Source organism: Poecilia mexicana, unplaced genomic scaffold, assembly GCF_051168715.1.
Source record: "Poecilia mexicana isolate PSO_F unplaced genomic scaffold, ASM5116871v1 scaffold_15, whole genome shotgun sequence".
Lineage (NCBI taxonomy): Eukaryota > Metazoa > Chordata > Actinopteri > Cyprinodontiformes > Poeciliidae > Poecilia > Poecilia mexicana.
In genome coordinates, this window is record NW_028263384.1 from 20,856,208 (window position 1) to 20,881,185 (window position 24,978).

The 24,978-nt window shown below is 38.1% G+C and overlaps 1 protein-coding gene across 1 annotated transcript; it reads left to right on the forward strand.

Moving 5' to 3' along the window:
• The first annotated feature begins 12,095 nt into the window (after window positions 1–12,095).
• tbxtb (T-box transcription factor Tb) lies at window positions 12,096–18,140 on the forward strand. Its single transcript, XM_015010159.2, has 8 exons — window positions 12,096–12,630; window positions 12,708–12,972; window positions 15,177–15,311; window positions 15,543–15,604; window positions 15,687–15,748; window positions 15,836–16,012; window positions 16,859–16,991; window positions 17,786–18,140. Exons 1-8 carry the CDS (start codon window positions 12,425–12,427, stop codon window positions 18,054–18,056), a joined length of 1,311 nt encoding a protein of 436 aa, XP_014865645.2. The 5' UTR covers window positions 12,096–12,424; the 3' UTR covers window positions 18,057–18,140.
• The last annotated feature ends 6,838 nt before the right edge of the window (window positions 18,141–24,978 follow it).

Sequence of the window (24,978 nt, forward strand, 5' to 3'; positions counted from 1 at the left end):
CTTTTGCGCTTCTGTGTTGATTAATTTAACCTTATCCTGTTTGTTTGTGCATATTAGATCACCAAACAATAATTACATGCAGGTGGAAGTTCATTCAGGTTGTAACTGTGCAACAAGCTGTTTCTGTCATCTGTGGTTTGTTTGAAACTGTCAGAATGAATGAGTTACATCGTTGTGTTGTAAATGCTCCCATAAAATCTGTGTTTTTATTTGGAATATTGAGATTTTATTGATTAATTTGACCTTTTCTTTCACTGGGAGATGGACAGAAAACAAATGACTGTCTGCGGCTTGATCAAGTGTCTCCACAGGAGCTCAAAATTTACTCAATTACAAGCCTGACTAATATTTGACCAAATATCTGTAGGAAATTTGTAGGAAAACTTTTTGGTAAACACTAATATGCTTCTGGCATAGTTTCTTTGAACTGACTAGTTGTTTATATGATGTAAAGTTGAATAATTTGGAAATAGTGTTTTTTCTTAAACTATCGCAAAAGTGTGCTTGTTCCACTGAACTTCACTAGTTCTGCTGAGCAGATTGGTCAAACATTCAACCATAGTTATACCAGGATCTTTGTGAATGTTGGAAAAGTGAGCAGTTTCTCTGCAGCTAGTCAGGAGGCAGCTATATATTTCTGTCTGCATGTGTAATTCTCTATCTACATAAGAGAAAATCAATTATAAATTTTAAATTATTTATCTAGTTCTTACTTTGAATGTCCCTGAAGTGAAATGTTTTATCATCAGCACCTCAAACGCATCATTAAAAGACCCAAGTTAGGGAATTAATTACCAAAGCTGTATGAAAAACCTTCACATTAATCCTCAAGTAACATTTGCCTTGCTGATTTCTTTGAATATGAAAAAGAAAAAATGGAAGAAGCATCAACGTGTTTTTTTTCCTCAAGGAGGAAATTTTATTGCATTTTTCCATGAGATTCCAGTCGATTCCCTGTATTTTAGATGCATAGAAACAACCTGCTGGTTTTGGAAGCAAACTCCACTTATTGGCACCTGGAATTTGCAGTACTGTAAATATTCAGACATTGCCACAAAGTTTGTAACAATGTGGCCCAGTGTAATACTTCACTTTCTGTGTCATGCATGTCAACAGAGTAAACACCTTGCTACAATCAAAGCACCTTGCTGAGCAGACACTCCACATGGGTTCAGACTCGGATCGTGTCGGGGTCGACACATTCTGTACGAGGCCCCGTTTGGTCCTCAGTGGCTCCTGTACAGATATTATCATCTGGCTTGTTGACCAAAAGTTATGTAATCCCCTCGTCTATTGTGCCTTTTCAATTGCGGCCTTGTCTGTCTGACTGATTCAAGCCTGAAGCCAAGCTATTCATGACTCTGTTTCTCTATGGGCGCCTTTATTATCTCAGCAGCAAGGAGCAAGCACCAGTGTTTCAATCTGTTCATTTTCTTACTTCTGCAGTTGTTTTCGTCATTTTCTTGTGCTTTTATTGCTACTTTTTTTTTGTCTGAGATGCAAATCCTTTTTTGGATAACAAATGAAAAGGAAATCGCTGCAATCCTCCTCAGCCCCAAGATCGCTTTCTAGGTCAGTGAAGAAGCGCAGCAACATTATCTGGAGCTGATTTACAGTGTCAGAGAAGAAGAACAGATGGGTCCTGCCTCCGCTTCATCGTTAACACTTTGCAACACTAAGAAGAGGAGAACTGCCAGTCCGTTTTGCCCTAGAAGTGATAGTTTTTCTGTTTGTGGCGCCTGAACTGTTAAACCAGCAGCACCTTTGTGAGGAAGGAGAGAAATGAATGTTTCCTGCAGGGACTTGGCCCAAAAAGCTCTGTAATGTTCCATGACAGAGAAATTTCTCAAGGACAGAGCGAGATGAGAGAGAGCTGAGTTTTCCAATAGAAAACAGAACCATGACTCGTCTTCATTTATGGATCATTAAAAGAAGAATGAACCTGTTTTATACAACTTTCATCTATGTTAGCTCTTTTCGGCGCTGTAAAAGTGTTCACATTTAGTCATACTAGATTCACGAGCTTCCATGTACTTTACTGGGATTTTCAGTGACAATAAAAATATAAAAACTGTGCCATTTATTGACATTCACCTTGTCTTGAGTATGAAGGTTTTTGGAACCACCATTCACAGAAAACGCAGATGTAAATCATTTGGATTAGGTGGATTAGGTCTCCACCATTTTGCATGTCTAGAAGGAGATTTAAACACATTATTCTTTGCAAAATTAATAACTTAATAAGCCTTGCAGATTCTGAACTGATTTAGGTCTAAACTTTAACTAGGCCATTTTTATTTTGAACCAGAGTTGTCAAACTCCTGTCCTACTGAGCCAGCATTCTGTAACTTTTTATATGCATCCCTGGTCCAGTACCACAGAGTCCTGCTAATGACGTAAAAATTTGACTCAGGTGTGTTGAAGCAGAGCCACATCTTAGAAGTCGTGGTCATCGACTCTTGGGGTCTGAACCAGTTCAAAACGTTCAGGTCCGGACCCCAAATGTGTAGAATTGGGGTCAGAAATTAACCTAAATACCACAAATGACAACGAGAAAGCGTGTGCATTTCATAAATGCTGAAACAAATTAAAAACAGGACTTTGAAGTAAATTAAAGCACCATGTTGTTCTATATTTTGGTATTTGGTTTGATGTTCAGTTATGCTGATTGGGTTTGTATTGCACCAGTTTTCAAACTAAGTCAGGATTCTTTTATCTCTTTGCAAACTCCAAATTAAATATTTAGCTTGTGAGCTAAGAGTGAGAGTCACAAGCCTCGATTTTTTCAAATTTGTGAGTTAGAAACTGGAAGAGTTTAGGAAACATTGGTCTAAACTCTGAACCATTCCATCGTAGCACTGGAAAATATTTAGCAAGTAAGCTAAATATTTATCTGGCTAACTAAACGTTTAGGTTTAGTTAGGCTCAAACTAAATATTTACTTAATATAAAAATTGGCTTACAGGTAAGCGGAAGTGGAATATGAAAATAAAAGTTTTGCAGATCTCTATGTAAACTCCAAATTAAATATTTAGTTTGTTAGCAAAAAACTTCTAAATACTAAATATTTTGCTGGTGAATTAAATATTTAGTTTGGAAGTCTGACCTGTTCGAAATGTTCGTATAACATGGTGAAAACATGACTTTGAAAAATGAACAGCCACATTTTTTTCCTTTATTGCAGGCAAAATAAACCAAAAATATTGCTATTAATTTTTTGACAACGTTACACATTCTATCACTTAAAATTTTAATTAAATGTACTTGCTTTTGTGATTGTGAATTGATAAAATGCGAAAGTATTCCAAGAGTATGAATACTTCTGCCGGTCACTGCATCTGCTGCTTCTTTCCTTCCTTGCTGTTTCTGAAGTTATTTTTTTCTTCTAAAATCTGAGGCGTATTGGGGATCAGGTAGTAGGATGGTAGCTCTGTGGGAGAGTAGGTGGACTCACTCCTGCCTTTATTTTTGTCTTTTTTTGTCCATTGCAAAATCAGAAGATAGCTGCGGTGTGGGAGGATGCTCTTGGCTGACGAGAGGGATTACCAAAAAAGAACAAGACGGGTTCCTGATTTTATTTTATTTTTTTCCTTTTTTCTCACTTCCACAGCGTCTTTTGATAGACAGCTAATGAAGGCACAGATGGACCCTGGAGACAGAGAATGAGGCCAATTCAAGATAGCAGCTCAAATCCCCAAATACTGACACTTCACAGCCGTTTTCCGACGACACATCCCAAGCTGCTCATTCAAAGCTGTTTATTAAAAATACAGGTACATTTGAAGCACCTCATAATCTGCAGGAATGGCCGGGTAATGAAACGAGAGGTCTGCATTTACTGATCTCCACAGTATCATTCTAGGATCCTCTGATCTGTAGTCAGTGCTTATAGCTGAAACCAGAAATTTGCATACACTAAATAAAAATACGAATTTGCCTTTCCCCCCCCCCCCCCCACCATCTGAAGTTAAACCAGACCAAGCTTCTTTTGTTTATGGTTAAAATTATCAAAAGTATTCCTATTTGCAACAATAATGAGAGAAAGAACATGTCAGACTTATATTCATCAGCATTTATTAGCATTATCTTTGCACTATGACTAAAACGTTTTGTCTAGTTTGCTGGAGGTCTGACCTGTTCCTCCTGACTGAACTGGACTGGTGTAACTCAGTCCAGTCTTCAGATCTACCCCAAGACTTATCCACAAGATTCAGAGCACGTTATTGCAATGGTGACATTAAAATGTTGACTTTTTGTCCTTAAGCCACTTTAAAACCACTTTAGCTGTATTTTTAGAGTTATTAATCTGCATTCAAGCTTTAACTTCCTGGCTGATGTCTTCAACATTTCCTCGTGAATGTTCTTTGATGCCATCTATTTTATGAAGTGCACCAGTTCCTCCTGCAGGAAAACAGCACCACAACATGATGCTGCCACCACCATGCTTGACAGTTAGGATGGTAAAAGCATCCCTGTTTTTCCTCTAAATGTAACGATGGTCATTATGGCCAAAGGGTTCCACTTTGGTTTTTATCAGACCAAAGGACAAAATCTCCAAAAATGAAGATTTTTATCCCTGTGTTCATTTTTATGTTTCTTTTGAAGTGAAGGCTTCTTCCTCGCTGATTGGCCTTTCAGCCAGTGTTGGTACAGGAAACGTTTCACTGTGGATGATGACCCGTTCTACCAGCACTCAGAAGCATCTTCTCAAGGGCTTTATGTTTTGTTTTGGGGTCAATTTGCACATTTTGGACCGAAACAAGTTATTCTGTGGGACACAGAACCCGACTCCTTCCTGAACATCGTCATGGTTGGACATTCCCATCATGTCTGTACTTGCATATAACTTTTTGAACAGATGAATGAGGCGCATTTAAGCATCTAGAAATTATCAGCAAAGATGAACCAGAGTTGTGCAGCTCCACAGAAAAATAAAAATAAAAGAATCTTTTGATTCAATGTATGTAAACTTCTGGTTTCAACAGTATGTCTGCTAATACTTATCTCTGCTTCCACAGTTTGCTTTATTTATTTATTTATTTTTTGCTAGCTGTCTCCAGCTGGCGTTTCCAATCCTCCTGCGCCACCTGGAGGAATGTTTGAAGATATACGACCCAAGTCTTGCTCTCTCCTCACAAAGGTAACATGTAGCAAACGCAAAGACACAACTAATACAGTTAAATCCCTAAATTGTCAAGTTGAATTTTAGGCTGTTTGTTGAGAAAATCGGTTTGTTGTTACATAATTCAGTCACTCTAGATTTTCTTTTTGTTTCTTTTAGCAATGCAGCTGCATCTCAGTGATACATTGTTACACTCAGTCATAAAAATAGCAGGAGACTGTGAAATAATGGTCCCTTGACCCACAAGCATCTTTTAAATGATGCACAAAATACAATAAAGAAGGACAATTACTGAGAGACTCTTGGACCAAATGCAGATTAAGTTCAATTTGTAGCTGCTTGTTCTCCATATGTGCCCACATTTTGATCCATTTAAGTAAACTTCTGGGACACCATATGGTGGAAATGTAACTTGACGTTGTTGGATTGGGGATTTATGGTCGCTCTTTGACGGAATGAACACAAGGGGGCAGCAGAGATTCTTCTCTGTAGCCACACAGTTGGACTCTCACCGTTTTCACAGCAGGATCAAGCTGACAAATTAACAACGCAGCATGGCTTTTGTGATATACAGCTTTGGAAAATATGAAAGAGGAATATTTTATGTAATTTTTTTTTATTTGCAAGTTGACTAAAGTAATCACTGGACTAAAGAGAAACTGAGAAAAACTGTATGAAACTGCAAAAATGAATCAATAAAATGGGGGAAAAAGACATTTTTTTCAAGAAGAAACAACTAGTCAGACTAATGTCAGTGCAATTTGTTTCATGGAAATAAAATTACGTTTGATGTTTTTACATATTTAGCGTTAAATAAAGAGAAAATATGGACAACCCTTAGCATCTTCTTAATGAGATTTATAGGAAAACCAATGTCTTCAGTCAGAGGCTTCTTCAAAGTCACTGTAAAACAGACAGCTACAGGAGCTCCTTCCTGCCAACACCCATCACCATCTACAACAACAACTCTGAAGAATCTTAAATAATTTGAGTTACAACATTTAATCTCCATTTGGGATTAATCAAGTATTTTCGAATTGACAAAGAGATATAAATTATAAATTTGCTGTTACAGTTAGATCAAATAAATGATCACCAAGCTAAACGATACCAGCCAAAGTGTGTTTATTTAGTTCAAGAGGAACAGTGCATGAAGATGTAATAAACAGCTGGAGGGCCATTTATTTTTTAAGAGACAGTATCATTTAGGTCCTTCATGGATGTGAATTTCAGCCCCATGTTGTGTCTGCTCTCTCTTCCCTGGGGATTGACTTTGATTTTGACCGTCTCGTCTCACTTCTATCTGGGTGTGAAGACAGCAATACGCTCCGGGGGTCTTCCATGAGAGAGATCCTGTCTTATCTTCCCCTCCTGTAAAAGTCAAGCTTCATAAGGAGGATGTAATTGTCTTCTCTAATGACTTGCACTTGGAGGGGGTGGGGCAGAGGACAAAGGGGGCACAATAAAGGATTTTAGGGGCCCTCCTGTAGGAATACTTTGCTGAGTAAATGAAACTGCCTGTTGTTTCCTCAGCCTGGGTCGGCGCTCTGCCAGACGGAGGTGAGGCAGGACCAAAGACGACCCAGTCCAGAACACCTGCTGGGGCCTAATTGGCCCCTGCTGCAGTAAATGGCTTCCTGTGGCTGCGTGTTTACTTCTCATTTGTTCTGTGGGCTCTGTTTCCCAGCCACTGAAACAAGAGAGGGTCCCTTTAAAATCTTGATTCCCACAACTTTCTGTCGCTGTCCTTCTCCGACTGTCTCTCAAATAAAATTCTTCTGAAAGCTGCAGCTCTGTAGCTCATGACTTAACCACATGGGCACACTGGGGGAGTTTGACACAGGAGGGAAAACATTCAATGTGTTCATCCTAATAATGTGAATTTTCACTTATGAAGTTAGGTGAAATAAATAAACTTATGTTACAACTCACCTGAGTCAGGGCTTTGTGCTGTTCTTGTTTGGCAGTGGATGCCATCTTTTCCCAGTCTTGTGGAAACATGAAATGCGCAAATAAATTAAATCTACAGTGCTGATTGTTCTGGTCTTCTTCTGAATGAGTCCTTAACTAATTTTGTGAGGCTTGCCTCTCCTGAGAACCACTGTTCCATGTTTTCTCCATTTGTAGATAATGACTCTCAAAGTGAAACACTGGAGCTGCAAAGCCCAACTTTGTAATCTCTTCTTGAAACTCTTTAAATCATGACATGTTGATTGTTTATACTTATATATATTTCTGTATATCTTTTCTATTTAACACCTTTTTCAATCAATCAACCAATCAAGTATTTATGTAGCACATTTCAGCAACAAGGCAGTTCCAAGCGCTTTACTTTGTAAAAACACATAAATACAAAGTCATAAAAGACACCATACGGTCAACAATTGAGAAAACCAGCAACAAACATTACATTTTGAAAAGTACCATCATTAAAATCATTTTGATTCTGTTGATCTGGGTGTAATAATACTAATAATACAAGTGGAGTTATGGATGGTAGCTAATCAATCCTAGGAGTTGAGTTGAGAAAACTTTCTCAATCATTATGTCTTTACAAGCAATAATTTTCAGAGGCATGTTTCTCTAACATTTTCGTTTTTTACTTCTATTTTGCTTTTGCTCCCAATACGCTTTGATGTTATCTCTTAATGCATTGTGAATTTGTAAGAGTAAACTTCTCCTTTTGGTTTTACAACATAAACTTTTCAGTGTAAAATCTGTATGAGCTGTGAACCTGCATGTGAAATTTGAAATGTAAAAAAAAAAAAAAGAAACAGAAGAGCTGATCTGGCAACTTCTCGGTGTGAAATCCCATCGACCCCACAAACAAACATGACGAGACGGCGGCCCCTCCTGCCTCTACCGTCCGGCTGTACCATAAGCACATTCCCCATGTCCATGAGAAATACCGAAAATAAAAGCAATTAGAGATGAAGTCAAATGGAGAGTTTGCAAATCCCCTGGTTGGGTTTTTAAATAACAAGCCAATTCATCCAACCTGCCCGGGTTTTATTTGCTCAATATTAGCTGGGATGATTTATGGGACACTTGGTGCAGTAATTTGCTATCTTCGTGGCCATCTGGTCATAGTCATTTTAATGTGTTGAATTTCACAACTGTGCTTTACAGGTCTGCAAAATGAGATTAGACTAGAACACACCATGTCTATTCACACAAACTTCAATGAGAGGAAGATTTAAGCTGGCTACTTAAGCTAGCTAGCTATATTTGAAGGCAGTTTTTCCCCATACTAGTCTACAATTTAAGGCTAAGTGTTAGCATTAGCATTGAACATGTGGATACACATGTCATCCTTTTTCTCCACCTGTGTTGTCTGCAGCTGATGGGGTTTGAACAGGTCTGCTGCAGCTGTCTGGTGAGTAAACGCTACAGGGTCCTCCCTGAAGCAAGTTTGCACCCAGCAGACAAAGTGTGTTGTCACCCGAGTGTGCTGTGTTGTCGGGTACGAGCTGAAGAGGACTATGGCTGCTCTTGAGAAGTAGCACGCTGTTAAGAATATCTTAACAACACAACAAATCGTGTGTGCAGGTGACACACATCACAGAAATCAAGTTAGCCAGGTTGCTGCAAACTGGGAGAGGCTCAAACCCCAAACTAAATGAAAACACAGAAATATTTCAATCTTGTGTTTAATAAGGGACGTGCTTTATGTCACTTGCTAATTACAAGTAAAACAGGGCTGTGAAGAAGTGCTTGCCCACTTGCAAATTTATTCTGTTAAACTTTTTTGTCACACTTAAATGTTTAAGATCATCAAAGAAAATTGCAATATCAGACAAAGACAACATGAGTATATACAAAATAGTTTTCAAACCAACTTAGCACTGAGCAAGCAAACTTAAATATGATCTGTCTGATGAGCTAAATTATCTAAAAGAGCGACACCTGCTGCCCCAATCTAAAGAAATTCAAGAACATATGAGAATCAAACATATTCACCTTTCAGTCTGGAAAGGGTTACAAATACACTTCTAAGTCTTTGCAACTCAAGTTAAAGGAAGAAAATATGTTAAACTTAAAGTAGTAGGCCTTTCCAGATGTGACCGCCCTACTAAAATAACTCCAAGAGGGACAATCAACAATTTATCTAGGAGGTTTCAAGAACCCAGACCGGTGACTAAAGCCTTGCAGACCTCAGTTAAGGTCAGCGTTCACGGCTTTGCAAATTAAGACACAGACTGAGCAATAATTGGGTCCATGGGAGCGTTTCAAACTGAAAACTGTGTTGACCAATAAGAACAAAAAGGCCCATCTCAGATTTTCCCAAAAATAAAACATCTGTAGGATCCATAAGGCTTTTGGGAAAACATTCTGTGGACTGACAAGACAAAAGTAGGACTTTTTGGAAGGTGTTTGTTCCATTACGTCATAAAACAGCATTTCAGAAGAAAAAAAAAATCATACCAACAATCAAACATGGTAGCATGGTGGTGCTTTGTCAGCTCCAGATCTCAATAAATAAATAAATAGATAAAAAATAAGGTTTTGAAGTAGCATAATCACAGCCCAGACTTATGTATGCAATTGCTATGACCTTTCTCTACGATGTGACTAAAAGGACTAACCTTTAGAAAACATATATTATTTTTGTGGTAAAGTTAATGAGATTTTTTGTGTAGCTGAAGAAACTTTTTATGCATTTATTTTGCTTGACCCGAAACATTTACTAAACAGAAAGATCATTTTAGAAAAGGCACAAACGACTGGGTTATGTTTCTGAGCTGAGATACATGGGCAAGCTGGTGGAGTCCTCTCTTCTCTCACTTCTGTGTGAAGATGGACCAAAGGCAAACAGGGAAGAGCTGGAAGGAGTGCTGAAGAAGACAAACACGTTGGTCAAAGCCAGCTGGCATGCAGGCATATTACTTACCCCAGGTATGCACTGAAAGCTGTTGCACAGTTCAGTCATTCTGCTGCCTTTATCAGAGTCATCCAGGGTTGAGCTCCCGTTATGGGTGTTTGAGATTTTCTTTATTCAATCATTCAATCCTCTGTGAGTTTAGTAAAACTTTGTGATTTTGCCTCGTTTCACTTTAAGTTCAAAGCTGGTGCAGCCACAACTCAAAGACTTGAAGCTAATTAATGAAATAGTTTATTCTACAAAGTATTACTAAGGGAAAATAAATAAATAAATAAGAAAAATACATACTACTTTTTTAGTTAACACTTTACTTATTTTCTTCCTGAACAGTCATAAAATCTAAAGACATAAAATCCTAATAAAAACACCCACGGTTTTGGCTGACGCTGTAGAAATAGATCAATAACGTTCGTTTATGATGCTGCAAACATTTGAGGGCCGGCTCATGGTGGGGGGTGTTGGGTGATGGTGTTGAAGGAAAAGACTCGGGTGCCGACTGGGACACCAGCACTGTTGAAATGGCACTGGTTATAACACCCTTGATTTTTACACCGTGGTTTCCTCACCTTCTACACAAAGGGGTCTCTTTTCTGATGACAAAACGATTAATGGATAAGGAAATGATAAATAATCGTAATATCTGCCACCCACAGATAAAAGCCCTCACATTTGCAACTTTACAACCCCGGGAGAGCAAGAATCCTGATTTGCGAGTGAGTTGTGTGTGTAGTGGAGAAGAAAATACCAGAGGACTCTTACATTCAGCTTGGATAATCAGGGAGATTCTTGAGAAGAGCAGGATACTTGAGATGTACAATAACTTTAAACGTAGGATTATCTACTTTTCCAGAGACTGGTTGCATACCACCCTGAAACATAATTGGAAAAAATGCCCCAAAAACTTCAGAGTTTAACCTGAGTGGCATTTGTTTTTCTCTGCCTGCTGTGAACTCCAGTCCAGACAGTTGGACAGAGAGACAGACAGACTCGCTCTGCTGGCAGGACGAACAGGACGTCCAAGGTTTGGTTAGTAACATAAACCAGCCACAAAACAACAGCTCAGAGCTCTATGGAAGCTGCCATGCAGCCGTTACGTTAATGTCTGCTTTTAATGTTTGTTTTCTGTTTTTTCTCTGCTGGTCGCCACGGCAACACAGTTGTTATTTATGAGGATGACACTGTAGTGTTACTCAGAAGTAAATTATGTCTTATGTTTTACTGTTGTCAGTGGAAGGATTTTTTTCCCCCTCGTTCTTATCCGGTGATTTAAAACAAGTCATTGGCACTTGGACTAAACAGTCGTGTCCCTACGCTCAAAAAAATAGTGCACTGCTGACGTATTTACACCTTCAGGTTACAACTACAAACTGCAATGTGATTTATTGGTATTTTGCACAAAGTAGCGCATAATATTTGGTTGAAAAGAGATGTCTGCTACAGTTGTAGTTAGTTCTGGACTTTGACTGGGACATTCTGTAAAATGAGCACGCTTAATATAAACCATGGTAGCATTATCGTATGCTAAGGGTTGCTCTCAGGCTAAAAGAGAAACTGCTGCCCCATTCATTTCATTTTATTTCAGTGTTTCAAATTAAATTAGTTGGTATTTGACATAAAATCACAATAAAATGTATAGTTTGTGGAAATAATGTGACAAAATGTGAAAAACTTTACACGAAAAGATTAATATTTTTGCAAGGCACTTATTGTCTCAAATCATCAATAATCATATTTTTACATGTGCAGGACTATCCCAGTTATGCTAAAGCAAAATGTTGCCACATTTTATTAGATTAACTATTTTTAGTTATTGGTTACAGTGAGCATTTTTGAGTTAGTGTGCTCTTTGGTGTATTTTGAAAGTTTAATCTAATCTTATAATTTACATTTTTCACTAGAAAATTTTTAGATTTTCAGAAATCACTGATTTTAGATTTTACAACAAAAATAAATAAATAAATGAGAACATTCTTGGAACTCCAACGACTTAATCTACTGCATTTAGGAACTATTTTAAATGCTAACTAGAAGCTGAGGAAGTAATGAATAAAAGTGGGCTAACCTCGGACCTTGTGCGGCTGAAGGCTGGCCCTGGTCAGCTCTGCAGTGGCCTGGCTGCTGCAGGTGTGGCTTTGATCTAAGTGTCAATATTTACAGGTCGATGTAATAAAGCTTCATTCAAATCGCTGCCATCCTGTGGGCCCTGAATAATATGGCTGCTCTCAGCCAATCAGCGACAAGCCCGCAAAGATCAAAGGGGAGACGAGCCAACCACCTCTGCTCCAGACAGCCGTCCAGCCATGGAGCCGCTCATCCGAGTATATATTCAGAAACTCATCCTGGGAAACAAAACAGCTTAGGTCTTTAAATAATTCCTCATAAAGTCGCAGTTATTGTCAAATCTGGAGCTGTTTGACCTGATGGCGACTGGCGCTGGTGAGTGTCCCAGCAAGGCCGCTCAGTACCGGGTGGACCACCTCCTCAGTGCGGTGGAGAGTGAGCTGCAGGCCGGCAGCGAGAAGGGAGACCCCACCGAGAGGGACCTGAAAGTGTCCCTGGATGAACGGGAGCTGTGGCAAAAATTTAAGGACCTCACAAACGAGATGATAGTTACAAAGAACGGCAGGTGAGCCTCAGATAGATGGATGATAGATTGATAAATCGATCTGTTCTACTGGTATTTATGTCGTTTTTTCCTTTAAGGCGCATGTTCCCGGTTCTGAAAGTCAACGTCTCAGGACTGGACCCAAACGCCATGTATTCCTTCTTGCTGGACTTTGTGTCGGCGGACAACCACAGGTGGAAGTACGTGAACGGGGAGTGGGTGCCGGGAGGTAAACCAGAGCCCCAGACCCCCAGCTGCGTGTACATCCACCCAGACTCTCCAAACTTCGGGGCTCACTGGATGAAGGCTCCGGTCTCCTTCAGCAAAGTCAAACTCACCAACAAGCTCAACGGCGGAGGTCAGGTAAACGTGGAGCTGAAGCAAGCTGTTGCAATTTATCAATTAAATTGATCTATCAATTTGCATATTGATTTCTGTTCTTGTCGTGCTTTCAAAATGTCCTGTTTTATTGATTTCCACTCGTGATTATGTTCGCCCCCCCATGCAGTGAGAGGGCAAAAACACGTTGTTCACGACTTTATAAAGTTTTTCCTGTAAAAAAAAAAAAAATCACACAATAAATGTTGACAGTTTTGACCTGCTGGGCTCGGATGATCCATCCCTCCCAACAGAATTCAAAAGTGCAACTTTTTGTGAAAAAAGAAAAAAAAAAGAAAACCAATATAGAAAGAGAAGGACTTAAAAATTAAAACTCGACTTTGATGGTTTAAAGTTTTAAAAATGTTCAGATATTTGTTATGTAAGGTAAATAGTGGAAATAAAAATGACATTCGTAAAAAGAAACTGTAAAAAAAGATATAAGCATACATGATAATTTTTAGTGACAAAGATTTTGTGTGCAATTTTCTTGGATGAAGCAATTTATTTACATTTTACTTTGCACATAAAACAAAATCTAATTGGAATCCAATCTGAAAAAAAAAATGTTTTTTTGAGTTGTTTTTCTGATTTAACATACAAAACTGCCATTTTGTGTGTTAAAAAACTCAGAAAGTCAATTATATGTCATGCCTGGTGAGAACTGAACTTTATAATGTCATTCATTAAAAATAGAAAGAAACTAATACATTTCTATGATTATCTGGTGGATAAAGTTGAATACTTAAACCCCATCCTATTTTTAAAATTTACTTTTTAAAATGTAATTTATTAAAGTCTAACTGATATCCATATAATTTTACTCGGAACAATTTAATTACATAAAAACTTAATTTGTTTGTAACTTTTGTATTTTATAAATAAGATCCTGCACAATTAACAGGTAATAAACAACAGTGCAATTCTGAATTAATCAATCCAAAATGACATTTTTGTTTCTCAAATTCAGATCAATACACCTGACCAATAAAGGATGCAGTTTCACAGCTGCAGTCTTTAGTGCAGTTATAGTCTTAATTAAATACGTCATAATTGTGTAAATATAAATTTAAAAGAGGAGAAAGCAGGGTTCATTGATTTGCTACAATATTTTTTCTGTTTATTTATTAATTTGCTTGTCTGTTTATTTTTGTTTCTTCCATTAAATCACTTGTGCTCTTTTTTACTTTAAAAAGAGGCTTAAAACATCACTGAAATATTAATAAAGCAGTGGTCAAATTGCCCACTGCTATCAAATCCTAACAAGGTGGCATTAAAAGCTTTTCCTTCACAGTTTCTGCCAGGATGTTTTTATTCTACCTCAGGGTGAAGAAGCTCAATTTCTTAGGAAGTTTGACCTTAGCTTTAACAGGGTTCCTAAGCAAGCTAAAGCAGAATGAAAACTTAAATTATCTCACCAAAGCATATTTTGTCACAACAACTTTTGATACAGCTGGTAGTTTGACAAAACTCAGCTTGCCATCAAGTTTGACACAGACACTTCTCAAATGAGTCTTATTAAAATTCATAACTTTCACTAAGCTTGGTTGCTAGCAGGTTTGGTGTTAACATTAATGCTGTCGCTAAGCTAGTTGGAAAGCAGAAAACAATCATGTATTCTTGCTGAACTTAGCTCAGTTTGACTAAAGTGTTAGCAAGAAAGCTTCAGTTTAGCATTAGTGCTGTTGCTGTACTGGGTACAAACTTAAGTTCTTGCTTCAACATAAAAAATTTCTAAACCACAAAGTTTGAAAATAGATTTTGAGTTTTACTAATCTCAGCTTGGTAACGAGTTTAACCTTAGCGGTAGCTTAGCTTAACTGTAGCGTTAGCACTGGGCTAAGTTTGGCCATAAAACAAATTAAAAAATTTTGCCTGAAGACAAAAATCTTCTGAGTTTTATGATCATTCTTACATTTTTTTTATTACATTAATTTGTACACAATACAATGTATGTAAGCAGTCCAATCATCTTATGCTGGTTTGGTAGGGAAATTTTTTACATTACAATTACAAGTTGACATGCTAGATTTAAAGTTTGCCAATTATAATATTTGTCCTTAAAATTCACTTCTTTAGTGTACTCTCTCTTTTCCATTTTAAAATGCAAGAATAAAACAATGAAATACAAGAATAAATTATGATTTAATCAAAAGTAATTTCTATTTGCTTTGTTCACTTTTCTTAAGATTATGTTAAATTCTTTGCACAAATACGAGCCACGTATCCACATCGTTAGGGTCGGAGGCCCGCGCAGGATGATCACCAGCCACTCCTTCCTAGAGACGCAGTTCATCGCAGTAACAGCATACCAAAATGAAGAGGTTTGTGTAAATACATGTTTTGGTTTAACCTCGTATTTTTAAAGCAGTTTCTTGCCTTTTGCCTTTTTCTTTTTCCGTGGTGCCCTCCGGGCCATGGTGCCCTGGGCGGTCAGCCATGTCTCATATAACAAAAACTGTCGCTGGAAGAAATCAGATCATGCTAGCAGTGTTTGCACAAAACACACGTTTAGTTTGCGCTTGTAAAGATCTTCGTGTCCACTTGAATTTCAGATAACAGCTCTAAAAATAAAGTACAACCCTTTTGCCAAGGCCTTTCTAGATGCAAAGGAAAGGTAAGAATGAGGCTAAACTTAAATTTTTACCTGAATATTGATGTAAAGGCAAAATATGCAAACTACTCCCTCTTTTTTGCAGGAATGATCACAAAGACATGAGGGAAGAAGCTAATGAGAATCCCCAGTCTGGTTACTCCCAATGTAATCTTTTCTTAAATTACATTTTTAACTTATACTTTCCGTTTTTTATAGTGCTGATAATATGTGTCCTCTTCTCTGTGGAGCCAGTGGGTAGCTGGTTTATTCACGGCACGGGAACCCTCTGCCCCCCCACCAGTCCACACAGCCAGTTTGGGAGTCCCATCGCCCTGTCGCCCTCCCACGGCTGTGAGCGTTACTCCAGTCTGAGGAGCCACCGCTCTGCGCCCTACAGCAGCCCGTACGCCCATCGGACCAACTCCCCCAGTGAGTCCCTCCTGCATCCAGATGTACATAACAAGAAACTTTAACAAAATGTTTCTTATCGTCACTCTTAGAGTCCTTGTCAAACGGCGTTTTGACTAAAGTCCGAAAGGTTAGAGTCCTTGTCAAACGGTGTTTTGACTAAAGTCCGAAAGGTTAGAGTCCTTGTCAAACGGCGTTTTGACTAAAGTCCGAAAGGTTAGAGTCCTTGTCAAACGGTGTTCTGTCTAAAGTCCAAAAGGTCAGAGTCCTTGTCAAACGGCGTTTTGACTAAAGTCCGAGAGGTTAGAGTCCTTGTCAAACGGCGTTTTGACTAAAGTCCAAAGGGTTGGAGTCCCAGTTGACGGCGTCTCAACTAAAGTTCTACAGCTTTTTATTTCTCTTTCTCACTGTTTATGTTTTAATGATGTTTTTTAAATCTCTTTCTCACATGCTGTTTTTATTTTAATTATGTAAAGCACTTTGAAATGCCTTGCTGCTGAAATGTGCTATACAAATAAAATTTGATTGATTGATTGATCGATCGTCCACACTCCTCCTAGCTTTGTGTGTTTGAAACAGCAGAGCTGTAAAGTGTTTGTTTTCAGACTAAGGTTATTATTCTTTATACTAAAACTAACAAAATAAAAAAACTGAAATTGAGAAGATATTTTTGTTAACTGAAATAAATAAAAAACCCATAATCAATAAGGAAAAGCTATTACAACTCTGCTTCAGAGAAGGCCTAACCAAGAATTAGCGATAACTGTCCTCATATTTGTAATATACAGAAAATATTCTTCCTTTTATTTTCTGGAACATGAAGCTGAAAGCAGTAAAACTGTAGTTGTTTTGTTTTTTCTATTGCAGCTGGATATTCAGATAACTCATCATCCTGCTTATCGATGCTCCCCAGCCATGATAACTGGTCCAGTCTGCAGATGCCGACCCACTCCAGCATGATGTCCATGACTCACAGCTCCGCCTCTGCAGCCAACTCAAGGTCTGCCTTCCCATCTTTATTTCCTTATTTATACTTAGAAACATAAACCAGATAAGGAAAAAGGAAATGAATAAAAAGAAAAAGATATGCAACGATGGTTACAAATGCCATAAGTGATAATATGTATGTACAAGCGGTGCAGCTTTAGTTAAAACTACAAAATAAAACATGAAGCTTAAAATTATTTTCATTTTAATCTTTAAAATACCAACATTTCCACATAACTTTATATTTTCTGATGTCAGATGATGTATTTTTAAATATTAAATGATGTTTTGATCAGCTACTGAATACTTGAGTTGCTAAACTTTTTTTACTCTTACTTAAGTAATATCTTGGATGGTTAAATTTTACTTTTACTTGAGTAAAACTGTGTAGAAAGTGCTGCTATTCTTACTTGAGTATAATCTTTGGGTACTCTACCCACTTCAGCTCAAGACAGTGTAATAATACATGGTGCAGCAACAACAGCGTGGCTATGGATGAGAAGTAAAAGAATTGTCTAATGCGCAAAATTGCTTGACTTAAACAGTAATATGAAATGTACAATATTATTAGAGATGAGGTAACAGCCATATATAGTAGTATTTTTTCCAACAACTTCTTTTCATTCAAAACATTTGTTTATGTCAACAAAATTGTAAATAAATAACCTAACAAGTAAAAAAAAAGGGATCTGGACTATAAGATTTAATAATATATTAGAGTGAGAGAAAAAAAGATTTTATCTGTCGTATTGCAATGTTTCATTTGATACTGATACTGATGCTGCTGCTGCGTGTTTGTGTCTCCAGTCAATACACCAGCCTGTGGTCTGTGAGTAACTCCCCGCTGACTCCAGTGTCCCAGAACGGGGGGTTAAGCAGCTGCCTCGGCTCCCAGTTCCTCCGAGGATCGGCCAGTCACTATCCCAGTCTGCCTCACTCCGCCACAGCGCCCCCCTCTGCCTCTCCAATGTATGACGGCAGCTCCGCCACAGAGGTGCAGGACGTTGTCCAGTATGAAGCTTCACCCCACGGCCGGCTGCCCTCAGCTTGGACCCCCGTCACGCCTCCATCCCTTTGATTAGAGGGTCACTGAGGATTGATTGAGACCTTCTCTTGAGTAACCTCTTGTTACTTTAAGAAGGAATAAACTTTTTTAAACAAATTGTGTGGAGTATTTCACGGTGTTATAAGAAGAACCAGCAGAGGTTTGAATCAGCCTCTAAACAAATCTCAGTTTACTACTAAAGAATAAAATGCTTTTTTTTAAAATTAGTTAATCTGTTTGATCTGCTTATATTAAGCATAACTGCACAAAATTTAGAGCAGGGAATCATAAATCATGAATTAGAAATTAAGAATATTTATGATGTATATTGGATATCGTTTTAAGCTCTGTAAATAAATGTTTTCTTTGTTTTGTTTTGCTTTGTTTTTTGTTCCCTTTTGAGAAGATGTGACTTAACAAAAGAAGTGTGTTCTATTATTTGTTGTTTTTCTTTCTTCTCCTCTTTACATCAAAATAGATTTGTGTTTAAGATGACTAAAATGTCATTCTGACTTTCTAATGTTTGAATCTGTGGGTCAATAATAGGAAGAACTCAGATTAAATTTAATGTAATTTGTTTATAAATTAATCCCAACCAACCAGGTATATAAATTAATCCCAACCAACCAGGTATATGTTCTGCTTGCTCCCCACAAATTGGGGTGTTTATATTATTATTATTTTAATAACAGGTCTTGAGGCACTCTATAGCTTTACATATTAACTGTATAGATGCAGTATGTAGTTTTTATAAAGTATGTTATATATATATATATATATATATATATATATATATATATATATATATATATATATGTGTGTGTGTGTGTGTGTGTGTGTGTGTGTGTTAAAACTGTCATTACGTATCATGACAGTATAACATGAGACAAATCAGCGATAAAATCGGAGGCAACCAATCAGAACCAGGGGGCGGGTCTTATGCTCCGCTCGGCCAATCCTCCTTGCGCTCAGCTGGTTCTCCGCATCATTAGCCTGCCATAAATGCTAATGCTAGCTAGCATGGCTTTCGATGACGACGGATAAACAGTGTTTCTGACATGGTAAATTGTTTCTCCGCCATTTGCTCACTGAACAACTCCTACTACAGCATAGACAGGACAAGTTTGAATGGAAGATAAATGAATAACAGAACAATAAACTTGTCTCTTTGCTCAGAAAAACAATAACTCACTTTTGGTTAACAAGCTAGAAAACAAATTGATGTTTAATGTTTAATGTCTGCCATCGGTTCCCAGACATTTCAGAAATGTCTCCCACCACAAATAACTTAAATATTTTATAAATCACACTTTATTAAGTTAAGAGGCCATGACTTCCATGGCTGCACAAAATATGTAACATTGGGTAACAAATGGCTGGAGGTGGATTGTTGCTTCTTTCTTTTTAACCACTATGCGTGCTTGAGACCATAATGGAAGTAAAAAAAATGTACGAGTGGGCATAAAGAGCATATCTTTAAAACAATATGATTGTCAACAGCATAAAACTAAAATGCATCACTTAGCAATAGACTAACAGCAGATAAGGTTTATAGCATTTTGTTCATTAAGTGGAGATCCTGCAGTAAAACGGCAATGAAGTAAAAGAAAATGCTTATTTGTCATGTTCTTTAGGGATTTCTTAGATAAATAGCAAATAGGCACACAAGTCTGGGGAAAAATGTATAAAGAAGTAACATCAAAAAACACCAAAATGCTTAAATTCACCATGCATAAATTTCCAACAGACAGTGTGGTGGCATAAATCATTATATGTGTAATTTGAATGTTTATTACCCTCTTATCTGAACAAACAAAATGCTCTACAGTCTGTCTGGCCTGAATGTAATTGCTCACTGTTGTTTCCTGTTACAGCTTTTAACCACCAGCCAGTCATTCAGAGAGCAAGAGGGATGATAATGTTGGGGGAAAAAATACGTGTTGATCAAAATCCTGAAAAGACATGATTGATGTTGTCACTGTTCATATTTTTCTAAGTTTTATGAAGGATCATAATGCAAAACTTTTTAATTATTATTATTATTTTTTTTAACTGATTTGATTTCTTCTCACAATATCTGATGTTGGTCAAGATGTTCCTCTGGAAATTTGGGGAAATGTTTCTCTATACTTGTGAGTAGAGCATTTATTGTGTTAAGAACTCTATGAATGAAAATAAATACTTATAATCAAACAAAACATGTTGGCCAGACAACATGTTTAGTGTCACAGATGCTTTTTAGTTGAATTTGTAGCAAAATTTGTGTCTAAAGAGCAATCAGAAGCAAAGTGTTGTTTGTTTTTGTTCTTTACATGACCAGAGAGCAGGAAATCTTGACCCTGTGTGGTATGAACACTTTACTTACGGGAGGAAAACATTTCTGCACACCACAGGTGGTTCTTGGTGCTGAATTTGTTATCTGACTCTCAGCTTAGGACTCAGGGTCATTTCTGTGTTTTTTAAATATCCTACATCATCTCACCATCTCAAGTTTACATATTTATACAAAAACTGTCACTGGAGAGAGGAAATTTAAGCTTCGATTTGGCTTAAAGTGTTTGGGAATTTTTATTTGTATTAAGTGATGGATATTTACTCCAGGAATGGTTAGGGTTAACCTCAAGAATTACTGCAATTTTTTTGTAAACTGAATTCATTCTGAGTGACCATAAGGAGATACTGACAACTCGTAACAAAAAACAAGCTATCCTACCAATTTCAGCTGAGTTATGACAATTTACAGGACTGGAGTATGTGCTGTTTATAGATTTTGGTTCCGGATACTACACATCTTGAGAGGTAAGGTGGAGTTCATGCCTCATGGCTGCTTTGGCACCAAAACATCAGGCGGTCATAATGTTGTGTCTGATCAGAATATGCCACCTTTAAGATTTCATTAATTTTTGTTTATTTCTGTCCTTGCTTTCCTTCTTCAGATAACATTTTGTCCCTCTGTCAACAGATAAAACTCAGCATTGCTGATGTCTGCAGCGGGTTTTACCGTTTGAGGAAAAGCACAAATGTGCTGCGACTGAAAGCTTGACAGAGCATGAAAAGAAGCTTTATGTCTGAAGTGCTCCAAGGCTGTCCGAGAGGCACAAGAACCCATTCAGCACAGGGGATCAAGGTCAGCGATGGGACATTATGACATCCTCCCTCGCATTCAGGCAGTCCCCAGAGAACAGAGCATAAATCCAATCACCCACATTATTCACTGGAGTCTTTATAGACTCCACTCTGTTCCAGTAAATCCAGTGACATTGGTTACTCTTGGTGGACATTAATAGTACCTGGTTGGACCCTCTTGTGTTAATTTGTTGTGACATACATTCAACAAACTGCATCAAATATTTTGGTTTGTATAGACAAGATTGCTTCACAAAAAATATGCAGATGGTTTTTTTTGACTGAACGTCCAAGTCAAAAATCTGCAAAAACACAAAATATTACCAAGTATAAGTTCAAATATCTTAGTACACTTGAGATAAGATGAAACTAACTTACAAGAAACTTTTTAGCAAGACATAGGAGCTTATTTCAAGTAAATAATTCCTTAACATTGATTAAAAAAATGCTTGTTCCTTTGGTAGATTATTTCATTTATAACATGGGGAAATGTCTTTTTATAAGTGAAATAATCTGCCAATAGAACAAGCAGTTCTTCCATCAATATTAAGAAATTATTAAGTTAAAACAAGCTCTTATATTTTGCTCATGAGTTACTTGTAAATTAGTTTTCTCTTATTTCAAGTATGCTAAGACATTTGCACGAGAAACTAGGTCAAAATTACTTCGCAAGATTTTGCAGCACTCACCACATCTTGTCCGATTGCGGCATCATCTAAAGACATCAGTCAAGAAGTTAATGCTTCAGAGCAACTGGATTTTCCCAATGACTCCAAGAATACTGCCAAATTATTTACACACTGCCCATCACAAAGCACTGATATATCACTCATATAGAAAGGTGTTCTGTCAGAAGGAATGGGCCAAAATTCCAGCAAACATCTATGTGAATCTGGTGGAAGCAAAAGATACAGATTAGAAAATAATCAATAACACAAGTAAAATATATCTAAAATAAAATCTCTCTCATTGTTTCGACACACTGTGTTTTTGTACAGTGCGTGCAAATATCTGGTTTCAACGGTGGAGCGAGACTAAGTGAATAACGTATGGCGTTCCTGATTACTTTTTACACTCATCCTATTACCATGTTGTCTTGGTGCATTATTGAAAATGATTATTTCAGTAGGTTCTTTCTGAAATTATGGCCATTGCTTTTATAGCCAAAGGAAACATTATCATCATTAGATTGAGGAAATAACTCGACCTTTCTGTTGGAGCCAATTATGTATCTCATGTCTTTTTCCTGTATTCAAAGCGAGGAGGGAAAATAGAGAGATTCATCAAAAAAAAAAAAAATTATAAAAGCTAGGAAGGCAGGGTATTTCACTAAGCCTAATAATCCCATTATGATCCCAACGAGAGAGAGAAAAAAGCTCTCAGTCAAAGCACGGCGCATTGACGCAAGCATTTCTTGACGTCAGCAGCTGCAGTGAATGAGGGATGGGAGGAGGGTAGAGTTAGAGGGGGGGGGAGGACAGAAAGGCGTGTTTACCTTCCCTTCAGAAAATACCAGCGTCAAATGCATGAATGCAACTGCAAGAAAGCAACGAATAACATTCACCTTGACGTCCAAACTTGCACATTTTAGGGAAACAGTGCAGGTGCTGCAGCTTCGGAAATCTAAACCAGCTGTAGTAATTGGAAAAACGATCCTCTGACCCGGGGGTGCTCATAAATAAATCAGCAGCAGAGAGAATGAAAGAGAGGCTTCAGGCACCCATCTGTGTCCCCCTGACAGCAAATTTAACGTGTCAAAGAAATAATCTGAGGAGCTATGTAGAGTTTTACTCTGAAAAGGGGAACGTTTCTTCAAAATAGATTAGAGAGATGAGTGGAGCGAAAGGGAAGGAAAACTGACATTAGGGCAATTTGTAAGAGCCAGACTAGTGGCGTCACTGGCTCTTTTCTGGAGTCTTGCTGCATTTATTCAAAGCTTATTCTCAAGTTGCAATGTGGCTCAAGTGAAAACAAACCTGTTCGTCCAAGGACAACACAATGCTGCCTGTTTGTTCCCTTTTATGTTACTCTGACACTAGGATCAGGTTTGTTCAGGGAGTCACAGACGAACCTGCTCTTTTCGGCTCTTTCCACACTTTCACAGACGTTGCGTATTTACCTGCTGCTCTTATGGGAAGAGGTGAAAAACTCCTCACATGGTTTGGTGTACGCTAAGAAGGAAGACTGCAACCAGATAATCTACGTTTACACTGGCCCCTTTTCTTACTGAAAAATGCCCAAGAGTTCCCGTGCGTCATTCCTGATTAGACTTGGAGTCTGACGTCGCCAGCGCAGCATTCAAGAAGAAAATACCTCACAGAAATGTTAAAGTCCAGTATCTTTTTTTAATTACATCCGGAGTGACGGAAGTCTTTTTTTCTTTTCTCTCTCTCTTTTTTTTTTTTTTTTTTTTATAGACACGGATCAACAAGTTGCCGTCAGTGCGTAATTTCCATCTGACCAGAGTCCAAGCATAATCCGAGAGCGACACACGTGATCCACAAAATCTCTTCGGTTGCAATTTTTCCCCATCTCATCTGACTAGAAGAAGACGAAGGGGGAAAAAATAAGCCGTGGACAATCCTGTGAAATCATCTTGTCCGATTATTAGTGAATAGCTGCAAGAGCTGATCGGCTCCATGCCTTACCGCGTCTCCAGATGCCCGCTTGGCCGGTGCTCGGCAACTTTGCGCGCCGAAAGAGGCTCACAGCAGAGTCGGGATCTGAATGAATGCGGCTGAAATTTCCTCGCATCTCTTATCTCGCTTCCTCAAGACTGTTGAATGTGTTTTATATCCCGCCGGTTGAACGTATCTCGCGCTATCAGTAGCTGTACGGGTAGATAAACACAAGAGTCGGCGGCGCATCGGTCCATCACTGGAACAGGGGAGCGGCAGATGTCGAAGAAACGGAAAAGTCCTGATGACCAGGGCATCCAAGAATCCCCCCCGGCACGGAGCAGCGAGCAGCAAGGTAAGAGAGACGGCTGTTTAAAAGTTGAACTGTTGGGAGAGCGCATGTGTATGAATAGTTTGCATTTCTTAACACCTGAGCGAGTAACTTGGAGCCAGTATTGCAGACCATCACAAAGTTAGCACGTAATTGTGAAGTGGAGTAAAAATTATACATCATTTTCCAAAGAAGTTTTTTGCAAATAAATCTGAAAAGTGTGGCATGCATTGATTTTTATCCCCCTCTAGCTCTGAATACATGCTAATTGCATTCAGAAGGATGTAGTTTATAGAAAAATAAAAACATTTATCCCGTTTTGCTAATCAACAGATTATTTGAACTCAACAATCTGTAGCATTTAATATGCAAATTGGCTGAATTTGGCATGATTCTGCAGCCAAAGGACTTGCATTAAGTTGTACATCAGCCATTTAGGTTTTGTGGTGGTTTGAGGTCAATTTGTGACAATAAAGGGGTTAAATACATCTTTATCAAGATAATTAGTGAACAGATACTGTCATGACCAGAAAGGAACGTAGCAGATAAGTGTATGGAGAACTTTCACTATTAAATTTCATTTTGAGTACCTTATTCATCTCTGAGAATTAATCCATGGCACAGAGGAGTAACTGACTCAGAGATAAATTAAAAACAAGCTGTTAAATGAGCAGCAGCCACACCCACCCAGCAAACATATGGGAGAAGGTTTTCAGGTCAGACGAGGCAAAAATGTACCCTTTTGGTCTTCAAGACTGAGGAAAAAAGCAAACGTTCTATTTTCTGACCACACCATCGACATGGGGAAACATGGGGCTGGCAGAATTGTGCTTTGGCGTTTTTTTTTTCAATAGGAAGAGGATAGCTTGTCACAGCTGAT